Source organism: Ylistrum balloti, unplaced genomic scaffold (genome assembly GCF_031769215.1).
Source record: "Ylistrum balloti isolate Yb309-2 unplaced genomic scaffold, AGI_CSIRO_Ybal_v1 Utg369850, whole genome shotgun sequence".
NCBI lineage: Eukaryota > Metazoa > Mollusca > Bivalvia > Pectinida > Pectinidae > Ylistrum > Ylistrum balloti.
The window spans coordinates 1,899,486-1,914,648 of record NW_026782003.1 but is presented as its reverse complement, the minus strand read 5'-3'; the positions used below and the strand labels follow the sequence as shown (position 1 = coordinate 1,914,648).

The window sequence follows — 15,163 nt, the reverse complement described above, 5'->3', positions numbered from 1 at the left end:
GTCATAGGAACACCGTTACAGTCAACTCCATCTTTATTTCACCTTCTTTCTTCCACTAAAACTTTGACTTACTACATTTTCATTTCTACTCACTTTCCTAACTTTCCTTATCTGATGAAAGGCCAAAAGGCCATAATAGCAGACATTAAGCATGTTTAATACACAAAAAAATTTAAGATGCTTCTGTGGAGTAATTATGGATGTATTAATGATAATGTATTTAAGTTATAATAAAAGCAGGTGGCCTGTGTAGTGGGAAGATAATGAGGTACTTCCCAAACTTGGGAAGACAAGAACATTCACTAATTTCCATTTTCACTGATAATACTACAACTTATCAGAAATTCTGTTTTCATCCAAAGTTTGCTGATGGGCTCATAACATCATCCCCAATTGTGTTAAATATTGGGGAAAGTCAATGATACATATATCAGACTAGAGTCACAAATATGGACGGATAAATTAGAATTTACGAATCATCGTCTGACCTTAATATGATTTGTGGATGGACTCTTCATAAAAATCGAAACATCCCCAATATTTCAACATTTTTCTTGCTTTGGAGCAGAATCAACCATTGCTTATCTGCCTTTGAAGCCCCTCAAAGCATTGAACAAGCCTTGTGAAATTCAACTACACAGCACAAAACTTATGCCATCCATCGGTATCCCTGTGAGGAAACCAGGTGATATTAAAAACATAGAAAAAATCTACCATAATATACCAAAACAGCTATCAGCAGAAAACAGCACATTAAACATCAAAATCATGTCATGTGTTACACATAGTCTAACGAAACAAGTCTTCAGTGCTAAGACATCCTTCAGACCAGCCCTGTAGATAAAACTCAGTAACTGTGTGTAATTTAGGTTACACAACCCAGCTACTTCATTGCAGATCATATTTCATCTTAACAACGACAAGTTTAACAAGAAGAAAAAGCACTGATAAGATGTGTCATCATTGATCACATTTTATAATTATCTATTGATTACAAGTTCAACATGAAGAAAAAGTACTCATACAATGCCTCCCTTTATTCCAGTGAGAGACAAATACATCTAAATATTTCCTTCCAACATAGGACTGTATTTTTCAACAGAATGTATATTACCTTGACAAAATTGTGGTATAATGGTATATAATATGCTATACAGATACTATGTAAGCTATTTTATGATAAATCTATTTTCAACTACATTATGGAAAAGTGTATAATGTAAATCATTTCACTATTAAAGTTATAGTTAATTGACATCTTAACAATTAGCAGCTGGGCTTTCAAACATGTAAAAAATAGTTATAAACAATAGTGTCTTGAGTACAACAAGTTCTTCAAATTATGGCCCATCACAAACCTTTTTACAGGTATGGTATCAAATAAAACAAAACAAACTAAGACATCTACTATCAGTTTGTCATTCTGTTGCTAATCTTGTATCACAACAGAGTGTTTCCCCCATGGTAAAAAAACATTAAGATGCACAACATGTGAATATTAGATAAATTCATGGAATAATTTCCAAATGGTTTCCAATTGATGAAGTCTGCACACATATTATTTCTTATGAATAGTTTTGCAAGAGTTATCTGCCCCTTTTTTTCTGCATGCAGGACAGTTAAAGAAGTCTGGTAGGTCCACTTCTAAAACTCCTTATGAATATCCTTATGTATACAGAATGGCATGTGTTCGATTGGTCTCACTGTATTTACTGAATTGAGCATGCTCGACTACCTGGTCTACCAGTACTACTCGGCTTCTTTGTCAGTCTGGCTGCAGTTCCTGCAGCTTTCAGCTTGCGACTTTGGAGGGACTTTTCACTAGAACTTGGTGACATTGGTATGCTGGTCTGCCCATTTTCTTTACCTGTAAAGATAAGATAGTATGTAAAGACATGCTACTAAGTCAAGTTAAAGTACAATATTTTAAAACAATTACACAATCATGACTCAACAATTTTCGTACAATTTAATAATCGGTGATATAATAAAACAGACAAGAGTAAATTGTTCTGTTTATCAGATTCTCTCTGATCTGGAATATGTGATACAGTGCATTTATTGATTCAACAAAAGACTTCATTTAATACTTCCACTACCAAGACCAATGTCTCATTACCACTGACCTTGATCACATGGCTAGGGCAGGAGAACTCTTTGATTCTATGTGTCTTTATGTGTGACAAACATAACACACGTACCAGCATTTCACTTAGTGGTCTTTGATTCAAACATGAAACACAGGCCAAGTATATATATATATATATGTCACATTTTAATTTGTGAACACATTATTTTATAACTTGTGAGCAAAGTTTGTAACACTCACAATCTCTGCTGTGTACTCAATGTTGGTGTGACACTAATTTCTACAAGCATACAATATTCAAGTGTTTTTCATATCACATTTCTCGTGGGGATTCTGTCACACACAATTAGTGAGACTGCATGTGGGGTTTTGTGTTTACCAATCTAATAAACACAACTCATGGGCTTAGCTAGCTACGTTATATAGTGATGTGTGCGTCACACTCACTGTAGCGAGCACACGTTACTGGAGCGTTTCGAAGCCTGGTTTGTTAAAACAACAACATCCTTTGCTGCCCTGAAAGTCTGAGCTGCCTTCTTGGAATTTTCTGTCTTTGACATACTTTCAGTTTTCACATCCTTGTCTTTGCTGTTCTTGTCCTTGCTGTTCTTGTCTTTGCTGTCTTTTTCGTTACTCTTTTCTTTCTCGTCCTTCTTCTCCTTAACACCTAGTGAGACAAATTGAAACAGATCTCAGCTGACACTTCATTCTTTGAACATTGGTATTTCAATGAAGAGTTTGTGTGTATGAATACATAGTGTATTATGTATAATACTTTTGATGTATAAGACATACAGAAATCACCTACATTTGTGTGAACTTTAAAACTGATACTAACAAGAACTCTATTAGTTTTACAGGCCATGCTGCACCACTAAATTCACCTCAGCCCCTCAGGTTAACGGGACTCAGACACACCCTTTATACAAAATTGAATCCTTTTTTACTAAGGATGCTCCAGACCAAATAAAATCATAAAGGATTTGGTTGGGCTAATTGAAGTGACCAAACATGCAAATATTTGATAAAATTTTATAATCTAGTGTGTTCTAATAAGCTAATTGCAAATACAAATGTATTTATAGCTCTACAATGGAAATGTAAACCTAACTTATTTCATGTGAGTATTTTTGTATCATTTGGGATGTCTTCTTAGCTGTCTAAATGTTTAAGTGATTCTATACATTTGTGATTTTATATTCACATAAAAACTACTTTACAAAAGTGTTAAGATTTTGTAAACCAGTTTGTAAGAAATCATCAGGCGTAAGTATGTATGTTAGTGTTGTGCTGATGTCAGTGCTGGGCTAAAATATAAAACACACTTGTTATACCTAGAGTTTTCTCTCTCTCCATCATCATGGTCCGTTCCCGAGTTGCTTTCAGGTTTATTTCCTGAATCATCTTCCGGTACTCTGGATCATTGTCCAGGAATTCCTTAAACAGTACATCTTCTCTAAATAACGTGTTCTTGCCTCCACCACCCTTGCTTCCCTCCCCTGAAGCCAGTTTGGTGATTCGGTTTCCTTTCTGATGGGTCTTGCACAGCCAGGAAATTTTACCACTTGGAAGGTGACACCTGTACACAAAGGAGAAACAGATATCTATTAACTGGGAAGTTAGACAGTTTTTAAAGTTTTTAACGTTTTTATAACAAAACCAATATGATTCTAACGACATAACAAACAAGAAGACAATAATCAGAATAATTAATGGTAGTTCACAGTTCCAAACAACAGATAATATCAACAATGACACCACAGTGCTCACAACTAAACAATGCTGTTTATGTATCTTATATATAAACAGCTATGTAATGAAAGCCAGAACAACTTATAAATTTTAGCATTGAACCATTATTTGTTCAGATTTATAATCATTGGCGTACAAGACTACAAACAAGAAAAAAAAATCTTATTGGCCTTGAAGGTTCTTAAGTGGAACAGCCATCTCTTTGTGTTGTAATGTCTTTCAATCAAAATAATGCAGTATGTGATTGAAATCTGTGTATTTGTAAAGAAATTAATAAAAAAATCAAATAGATGAGATAGAAACACAAAAACGGGTAGGTTTCTGAAATGAAAATGCAGCAAAAAGGCAAAGATAAAGATATAAAAAACACAGCTGCAATATATAAACAGACTTTTATAAAACACCTGCTTTTTACATACCTGTCCTTTAGTTGTTCTATAAAGTAGCTCAACACTGCTACAATGATTCAGTCCTCTAAAGATACACAGCTGCAATAGACTTTTATAAAGCTTACATATTTGACCAGTGACCAGCGTCATGTATGCCTGAAGGAAGGTTATGCTTGATTTTGTTTCCTGAAATCACAAGCAGAACATGTTAATTTGAACTAGATTGTCTGTTGTTTTCTGTAATAATGTTTTACTCAGGTTGATAATTTCACAGTTAATTTCCTTTTTGAACACTCTGGTACCATAAATAGTTTAACATATATGGTCAATGTAACAGTTACCACTTCGTAAGAAAGGGTGCAGCTTATATTCTGGTGTGGATCAAATAGAAAAAATCTGTATAAATTGACTTTGCATTTTATATACCGGTGCGGTTTATAACCTGGAAAATACGGTATATATACTAGCAGTTACCTTTTCCATGGACTCTCGTTTGTCATCAAGCCAGTTTCCGAACTTCTCTCCACTCTTGCTGTTTAGACAGTTGAGTCTCATGGAGCTTTGGCGTAGGATAGCATAAATGCGAGTTAAATATGGTGCTGTTGTGGACAGACAATTTTCTATTTCCTCGTCTGTCCTTGTCTTGAGAGTCAAAGGTTTGCCCAGTAGATGCCATCCCTACAAACACATATCAGTTAGGTTAATATAAAGGTCACTTTACAACATAAATCAGTTATACAGTATCCTATATGAATCCTTTTCCCTTCTATCTGTATTCCCCTTTATGACAACAATGTTATAATTTCATTGTATACACACAATGGTAGGTTATATAACTCATTCAACTGGATAGAATCATGTAATACAGTAAAGCAATACAGACCTCCTCATGTTCACACAGGACTCGTATACACATCTCTTCCTCCTCCCACTCGTCCTGGTCTGTGTCCACTACCACTGGCTGTAAGTACAAATTAATACAGGTTATAGCGACACATCTGTTCTTATGTATCATATACAGTGACAGTAAAACTTGTAAACTCATACATGTTATATTACAGTGACCCTATCTACTATACACCATATTAGTGACACTTGTCTACTCCTACATAACATTTTGCAAATGACACATATTTACTTCTAAATATCATATTACATGACACCTGTCTTCTCCTACATGTTATATTTCAGTAATACCTGTCTACTCCTATATACCATATCAAATTGACACCTGTCTACTCAAACATAATATTACAGTGACACATGTCTTCTTACTCCTGTATACATTACAAAGACATCTAGCTACTTCTACATAGGATTATGGTGACACCAGTCTACCTCTCTATATCATATCACAGTGACACCTGTCTACTCCTACATATCATAATACTGTGACACCTGTCATCTCCTATGTGTGATATAACAGTGACACCTGTCTATGTTTACATATCATATATCGGAAACAACTGTCTATATTTACATATCATATCACAGTGACACCTGTCTAATCCTACATATTATAATACTGTAACACCTGATATCTTCTATGTATTATATAACAGTATTGCCATCTCCTCTTTATGATATATCAGTGACACCTGTCTATATTTACATATCATAAATGAGTGACACCTGTCTATATTTACATATCATATTACAGTGACACCTGTCTTTTCCTACATTGAATATTAACCTGCATAACACACCTCTATCATCTTGTATAAGCCAATGCATCTTTTACAATGATGCACAGAGTCATGTGATATCAAGGAAGACTTGTATTTTGTAATACCTGGAAGTCAGGATCAAGACATCACACCCAGAAATTCTCAAAGAAAATTTTGACAAAAAACACACAACACACCATGAACCCAAACTTACCTGACCATATTTACTGAAAATTGTATAACCTTACCTTCATCTTTACAACACTCATCTCCTTAGAGACTACCCTTCGTTTGGAGGAGACAGGGCGGTTATTTGCATCAGGGTCTGCGTGTGACTCAGTTCTTTTCATAGCTTGATAAAAATATACATAAGTAAACAAATAAAACTCAAATTAAATCATGTGTATCTGTAAGGAAAAATACTATGAAACAGCACAAATTTTACATAATTATATGACTCTGGTTACCCTTAATGGTATAGCATGGAATATTTCAATTGGAGTGGATGCTGGAAATTAAACATTCTCCCGCAAAAAACCCCTTCTTTCTCATTTAATCAATTTAACAAGTATACAAGTTTTCTAATAAAAGGCAAGCATACTGTTTGGTGCAACATCTGACCCTCAACAGAGAGAAATATAGAAATTTACTTACCTGATACCTTGAGGAAGTCAAAAACCAGAAGTCTTGGTAGTAATGGCAGATCAAGCTGGTTAATCATGTTGGTAATGTGTCGCATAAATTTCCTCTGTATTAATTCATATTCCTCCTGTAATATACAGGCAAAGTGAAAGAAGAGATCATTTTAAGTTCAAACCAATGATTCACGTACAACAGACAAATATCTATATTTTCTAAATTCCCAAAACCAAATTCCAAGGAAGAATCAAAGTTAAAAAATTACTGATGAAATTTACTTGAAGGTGGCAGACTCAGCCATTTCTTTTTTTATTATTCTCATTTTGCCAATCTTATTCATCAGGAATACTAAATCATGTGTTTATTTTACTGGTACAACACAGATTTTTTCATACATATACTAATCACAAAATTTATTCATCAATATGGCAATTAAAGTATTTTGATACAATACAACATCATGTTGATACAACATCTACAATACAACATCACAGTGATACAACATCTACAATACAATATCATAGTGATACAACATCTACAATACAATATCTACAATACAACATCACAGAGATACAACATCTACAATACAATATCATAGTGATACAACATCTACAATACAACATCTGCAATACAACATCACAGAGATACAACATCACAGTGATACAACATCTACAATACAACATCACAGGGACACAACATCTACAATACAACATCACAGGGACACAACATCTACAATACAACATCACAGGGACACAACATCACAGGGACACAACATCTACAATACAACATCACAGAGATACAACATCTACAATACAACATCACAGAGATACAACATCACAGTGATACAACATCTACAATACAACATCACAGAGATACAACATCTACAATACAACATCACAGAGATACAACATCTACAATACAACATCTACAATACAACATCACAGGGACACAACATCTACAATACAACATCACAGTGATACAACATCTACAATACAACATCACAGTGATACAACATCTACAATACAACATCTACAATACAACATCACAGGGACACAATATCTACAATACAACATCACAGTGATACAACATCTACAATACAACATCACAGTGATACAACATCTACAATACAACATCTACAATACAACATCACAGGGACACAACATCTACAATACAACATCACAGTGATACAACATCTACAATACAACATCTACAACATACAACATCACAGGGACAACATCTACAATACAATACAACATCACAGGGACACAATATCTACAATACAACATCACAGTGATACAACATCTACAATACAACATCACAGAGATACAACATCTACAATACAACATCACAGTGATACAACATCTACAATACAACATCACAGAGATACAACATCTAAACAATACAACATATACAATACAACATCACAGAGATACAACATCTACAATACAACATCACAGAGATACAACATCTAAACAATACAACATCTACAATACAACATCTAAACAATACAACATCTACAATACAACATCACAGAGATACAACATCTACAATACAACATCACAGAGATACAACATCTACAATACAACATCACAGAGATACAACATCTACAATACAACATCACAGTGATACAACATCTACAATACAACATCATAGTGATACAACATCTACAATACAACATCACAGAGATACAACATCACAGAGATACAACATCTACAATACAACATCACAGAGATACAACATCTACAATACAATATCACAGTGATACAACATCTACAATACAACATCACAGTGATACAACATCTACAATACAACATCACAGTGATACAACATTTACAATACAACATCACAGAGATACAACATCTAAACAATACAACATCTACAATACAACATCACAGTGATACAACATCTACAATACAACATCACAGTGATACAACATCTAAACAATACAACATCTACAATACAACATCACAGAGATACAACATCTACAATACAATATCACAGTGATACAACATCTACAATACAACATCACAGAGATACAACATTTACAATACAATATCACAGTGATACAACATCTACAATACAACATCACAGGGACACAACTTCACATAAACATGTATAATACAACATAAAATCCTGGGATACCTTATAAGACAGCTGGTTTTCTTCAGATTTCTTGCTTTGTTTCTTCACTTTGGTTTCCTTCTTGTTGACATTTTCATTCTTCATATCACTGGCTTTTGAAATGGAGTCCTTCACAAACTGAAGGAGTGTGTCCCATGCCTCAGGGTTTTCCTTCTGCATGTATACCTTATTGACACCAGCGGATGACCGGCGCATGAGCAGACCAATCTGTTACCAATAAAGATATCATGATCACTAAATATGTCACCAGTCTGTCATCAATAAATAGAGTTCTTCATGAGTTTCCATTTGTTATGTGAATTTACAAAAACAGTCTAGGAATAAATTATTCATTTTAGTGAGCATTTCATAACCTAAATTGAAACAAATGCAAGATCCTATTTATTTCATGATCCATTTTTCAAGCAAAAATGGCAAAAAACAGACATTTCTAAATCAAATTTGAAGTTATGTCTGCTCTATATCTCTGGTCTACATTGCTACATCACAATGCCATCTGTGAATGTGTGATGTCATTTCATTGTCAAAAGTGACGTCATATTAAGCTACGTTATACCTAAAAATATGACATGGATATATATACTAAATAAAAAGGCTATCAGGAGATAAGTATGTATATCATAATCACTACATTGCTTCACTGTTATCAACACAACTGTCTGTAATTACAGCAGAGTATTACTTTAAAATATTGAAAAATTTGTTGATGACTGAGAGAAGGGAAATAACTCTTGGACAATCACCATCGCAACCCTACCCATCTCCCTTGCAAAAGGTATAAAGATAGCTTCTAAAAACCTATCGCTGTAAAATGGCTATGTCTTACCTCAGATTGTTTCCACTTCTGCCCAGTGCCCACGACTACAACAATGAGAGGCAGGTTCATTGTACAAACCCCAAACCGAATCTCCATCATACAGGCTTCAGACATCACATACTACAAAACAAAAGTAATGTCAAGCTTAATACAGCACATTCTTTGTTACAAAAAACAATTAAAGAAGTCAAGATATGTGTGACTACAAGTTTTAAATGATACAGCCTAGAACAATAAGCATTGTGTCAAAAAATGCAGTAGTATGCTTACCTCGTCAGACACACAGGCGACCATCACACGGCTGTTCTGCAGCCCCACTGCAATGTCATGATACAGACCAGCCTGAAACAGACCACACCAGGTATAAACAGAATTATGTATCAAAAATCACCTCTCAAAGTTACAAAAATTTGCCTTTTTCATGAAGTAATGATTTAGTACATTTGTGTGTAAGGAGATAAAAGTGACAGAATCTTTCACATAAATGTAATGTATATCTACATATACAGCTAAAACAATAGAGTTTTTCTTTAAGTTTAGCTTAAAGGTTTTCTAAGCACTACATTTCAAATTATCTCATATTAAGGGTTGAAATTTGACAATTTCTATTACACAGAAGTGATTAACACTGATCAACAGAGTGAACACCATTTAGTTTTTTGACTAATTGATAGAACTCTGCAGTGATTTAGATAATCAGTTAATAGGCCTAACTTTTATCCAGACCATGAAAGTGTATACCTTGCTCATTTGTTCATGGTCAATCCAGCACTTGATGCCTTTTTTCTCTAAGAAATCCTTGATAGCACGGGGGTCCCCGTATCCTAGGGACCCTGGACGTTCTTTTGTGCCTAGCTTCACTGCAGCAAGGGAGTTAACCCAAGTGTAACTAATGAAACACACAGGGTATTCCAGGGCATTCTACAATATTTAGAAATGAAGAACAATATAACAAGATATGTTACTATTGCAAACAGTATTTTTAATAAAAAGGAAAATTACATGCACATCTACATATGGTCCTTAATATTCCTATGAAGTTTCATCAAAATTGATTCCCAAATTTAGGAGAGTTCAGACAGGACAAGATATGTCTACAAACAGACAGATGGACGAACAGACAGACAACCTGATTCCAGGATTTCCCTCTAACTTCATTGTGGGGGGTATAATAAGGAAGTACTGGCGAGGCTTAGGTCATTTCAACTTCAAAAACATTTACTCTGAGGCTTGAAATTTTTAATGTGAGTAACATCTATCTCCATGAAAATTCCAAGAAGATGGTGAGTAGGAGGCCCTACCTGGTATAACATCAACCTTACTGAAAATGTAGTGGCTAGAACGTTTGTTACCTGTACTTACATTATTTATGCCTTGCACCGTTTCATGAACCATCTCCAGCAGGTCTTTGATCTTGTTGTCAAAGCGATCTATTGTGCGAATCATGGCCATTCTCTAGAGAACATTAGATATAACTTCACATCAGATTTGTGGTTCAATTTAAAGACAAATTATTGAAAAATATTTGATATGAGTCTAACATCAAGGATAACAGAACAACTGTGTTGGTGATGGGATATGTCAGGACAACTGTGTTAGTTTCAGCACATACCAGGACAACTGTGTTGTGTCAAGATGGGATAATAAACAATTACAGGACAATGTGTTGGTGATCTCTATAAGTAACAACTGTGTCAACATGTAACAACTGATATGTCCTCTAACATAAGTAACCCTTATTGGTAATAAACAATTACATGACAATGTAACACTTACTGGCTGTCCTCTAACTCTCTGTCCTCTAACACACTTACTGGCTGTCCTCTAACATAAGTAACACTTACTGGCTGTCCTCTAACATAAGTAACACTTACTGGCTGTCCTCTAACATAAGTAACACTTACTGGCTGTCCTCTAACATAAGTAACACTTATTGGCTGTCCTCTAACATAAGTAACACTTATTGTCTGTCCTCTAACATAAGTAACACTTATTGTCTGTCCTCTAACATAAGTAACACTTATTGTCTGTCCTCTAACATAAGTAACACTTACTGGCTGTCCTCTAACATAAGTAACCCTTATTGGCTGTCCTCTAACATAAGTAACACTTATTGGCTGTCCCCTAACATAAGTAACCCTTATTGGCTGTCCCCTAACATAAGTAACACTTATTGACTGTCCTCTAACATAAGTAACACTTATTGACTGTCCTCTAACATAAGTAACACTTATTGTCTGTCGTCTAACACAAGTAACACTTATTGGCTGTCCTCTAACATAAGTAACACTTATTGTCTGTCCTCTAACATAAGTAACACCTACTGTCTGTCCTCTAACATAAGTAACACTTATTGACTGTCCTCTAACATAAGTAACACTTACTGGCTGTCCTCTAACATAAGTAACACTTACTGGATGTCCTCTAACATAAGTAACACTTACTGGCTGTCCTATCTTCATACCCAGGTCAGTTTTTTGCCACTCCTTACTTGTGCCTACACAGGCGAGGTGGAATGGTTTAGCAAGACCTTCCATTGCATACTGAAACATATTGCTGCACATCTGGTCGCGCTCAAACTCATCTGACATAACACCCACTATTACCTGTAAGTAAATAGCATATTGATAAACAAACAATACCAAATAAAAGACAGAGTTAACGATGAATAGAAATGAATCAATAGATGGTATCTATTACAAAAACAGTTATTTTAACCTACTCTGAAAAATTAACTATAGAGAATGATACCTCTTTCCAGCTTTTGAAGATTTGCAGTGTATTTTTATAAAAATATTGTATGCGACTATATAACTCCTGAATCAAATTACAGATAATACAGATATAAATATCCTTTTCTAATAACATAATTAACACAAGTATATTTATATACTGAATTGCTTTCAGGTGGCAGTCATTGGCATTATGAATGCCAACTAGATAAGGGCAAATTCAGTCAGCATTTGTTAATGAATTTGTCTTTATCCAGATGGCATTTATATTGCCAAGAAGTGCCAACTAAAAAAAATGCTTAAATTGATCATTTTCAATTTTCAGGGCATTACACCTCAACCTGTTTACATTACTTGCAGTATTCCTACACCATGGCAGTTCATGAGCTGGTAATACACAACCGACTTAGGTAAGGTTATATATACACTGTAGTAATACCATACCACAGTAGATAATTAACCATGAATTGAAAAATATTGTAATTAATTATGTATTGTTTACATAGTTATGATAAATATGTATTTTTATTATATACTAATAAATCTCTCACCTTGCAGTTTTTGAGTGCCATCATCATGTCATTCAGTTTGGCACCTTCTTCCATGTTTGGATACCAGCTGTAAATATTTAAAATCTTTAGCCACAGCATCTCATAGAAAATGTGGATAAAGCCATATAGAAGATATCAATTATGAAAGGACAAACATGAAAAATAATGTTTTACATTGTTGCTTGGTCTGTATGACTGCATTTAGAGAAGATTAAAATATGCCTTCGTACAAATTATACATATCTTAAACAGCATATCTACAAGTATGTTCTACTTTGGTGGGCTAATTCAAAACTGGAATTTTTAAAAATACTGATAATAGATAAGTTTAAATAATTTTTCATTTATGTCTAAAATTTGTATGAAAAGCCACTTCAAGAGTGATGTTGTTCTGAAATACCCTAAGTATTTACCAGGACAAGCCTGACTCCTCCAGGTGGGTTTTGATCTTGGCAGGATCAACCTTTGAAGTGTCACCTTTAGGAAGGTCAGCCTTGCAGTAGAGAATAGCCACATCATTTTCCATACTTTTGTTCAGGGACTGTAGAGCTGAGATACTGTGCTGTAGATGAATATCAAAATCAGTATCTTGTTCCTCAGGCATCATTTCTAAAGAAAAATACAGAAAAGTAGGTCAAATAATCTATCATCAAAGTAGGTCAACAAATCTATCATCAAAGTAGGTCAACAAATCAATCATCAAAGGAGGTCAACAAATCTATCATCAATGTAGGTCAACAAATCAATCATCAAAGGAGGTCAACAAATCTATCATCAATGTAGGTCAACAAATCAATCATCAAAGGAGGTCAACAAATCTATCATCAAAGGAGGTCAACAAATCTATCATCAATGTAGGTCAACAAATCAATCATCAAAGGAGGTCAACAAATCTATCATCAATGTAGGTCAACAAATCTATCATCAATGTAGGTCAACAAATCTATCATCAAAGTAGGTCAACAAATCAATCATCAAAGGAGGTCAACAAATCTATCATCAAAGGAGGTCAACAAATCTATCATCAATGTAGGTCAACAAATCTATCATCAATGTAGGTCAACAAATCTATCATCAAAGTAGGTCATCAAATCTATCATGAAGGTGTGTGGATTTAACAAAGTAGGTCATATAATACAGGAAAAAAGCCATTAATGTAAGACTATATTTAATAGATAAATTTATTTACAAAAAGTGTTAGATTGTATATGAATGGCATAGTTTTCTTTGCATTTGATTCTTGAAAAAGAACCAGGTGATTCTGGTAGCTCTTAAAAGTTAGTTTGTAATGTAAATATGGTTATATTCTTAAAACCAAACAAATGAATGTTAATCCCAATAGTATCTTACCAAGTAGCTGCCCCATAGATACAGTATGGAAGTACTTTGTACACTGTAGAAAGGGAGCCTTGAGGTCTCCTGCCCTCCGAATTAGCTCCCCTTTGAACAGACATGGCTCTCTTGTTCCCTGTAAGAACAAATATGTTCAACAATAAAATTTTTTTTACAAATACTATCCTGTATTGTCACATGAGAGAAGACTTAAGTACCTAGGTGGGATAGTGTTTTTGGAATTATCCAGTTATCAGATTTGGTAAATGGAAAATTATAAAGTTTCTAAGTTCTACAAATAGTTGTAATATAATTCATACAATGACTTACAGTCTTCATAACTTAAAGTAAAAATATCTCAAGTATAAGGTCTGTTTGTCACTAGGTAAATCTCACAAGATTTCTGTTACCATAAAGGTCTGTTTGTGACTAGGTAAATCTCACAAGATTTCTGTTACCATAAAGGTCTGTTTGTGACTAGGTAAATCTCACAAAATTTCTGTTACCATAAAGGTCTGTTTGGGACTAGGTAAAATTCACAAACTTTCTATTATCATAAGATCTGTTGTGATAAGACGAACCTCCTTGCTGATACAGTCAGGACAGGGGATGAAGAAATCATACATGACTCCATGGAAGGACTCCTCAATGAGACTCTCGAACACCTCATGGATCAACAGTAGAATGTTTTCTGGCTGGGGTCCCTGTACCAGTACCATTAACTCAGAGTCACTATAGAAAAACACGCATTTCATTGTAAATCAGAAAACATTTGAACAGGAACATTAAGATTGCTGCGTTGTATCTGTTTTAATATCTTATTTTAAAGAATCAAATTCTTAGTTTGTGATCGTTTTACTAGTTAGCTCAACTCTCAAGCTACATGAAGAAGGAAACTCACTTTTCCTGTCGTATTAAAGCTAAATGTCTGTTTTTGTTAAGCATTGAGCCTTTCTTCCAGATAATTTTTCCGTCAGAGAACTGGAACAATCTCACCTAAAACAAAAGATGTTTGACAATGAGATAAGCATCAAAACAACAATGGCAAGTATT

At 34.3% G+C, this 15,163-nt stretch overlaps 1 protein-coding gene across 1 annotated transcript in view; it reads right to left on the bottom strand.

Annotated features, from left to right (window-relative positions):
- Positions 1-1,642: 1,642 nt before the first annotated feature.
- LOC132545509 (uncharacterized) overlaps positions 1,643-15,163 on the bottom strand; it is a 73,467-nt gene continuing 59,946 nt past the window's right edge. Inside the window, exons 48-66 of the mRNA XM_060209192.1 lie at positions 15,012-15,106; positions 14,692-14,842; positions 14,129-14,246; positions 13,192-13,387; positions 12,779-12,845; positions 11,940-12,101; positions 10,858-10,950; positions 10,237-10,416; positions 9,766-9,837; positions 9,505-9,615; positions 8,679-8,885; positions 6,552-6,666; positions 6,146-6,249; positions 5,114-5,191; positions 4,705-4,908; positions 4,261-4,416; positions 3,424-3,700; positions 2,556-2,756; positions 1,643-1,867 (exon numbers count right to left, since the gene is read on the bottom strand). Coding sequence (XP_060065175.1) covers positions 1,710-1,867; positions 2,556-2,756; positions 3,424-3,700; positions 4,261-4,416; positions 4,705-4,908; positions 5,114-5,191; positions 6,146-6,249; positions 6,552-6,666; positions 8,679-8,885; positions 9,505-9,615; positions 9,766-9,837; positions 10,237-10,416; positions 10,858-10,950; positions 11,940-12,101; positions 12,779-12,845; positions 13,192-13,387; positions 14,129-14,246; positions 14,692-14,842; positions 15,012-15,106 — 2,745 coding nt within the window. The 3' untranslated portion in view covers positions 1,643-1,709. The remainder of the gene's footprint in view (positions 1,868-2,555; positions 2,757-3,423; positions 3,701-4,260; positions 4,417-4,704; positions 4,909-5,113; positions 5,192-6,145; positions 6,250-6,551; positions 6,667-8,678; positions 8,886-9,504; positions 9,616-9,765; positions 9,838-10,236; positions 10,417-10,857; positions 10,951-11,939; positions 12,102-12,778; positions 12,846-13,191; positions 13,388-14,128; positions 14,247-14,691; positions 14,843-15,011; positions 15,107-15,163) is intronic.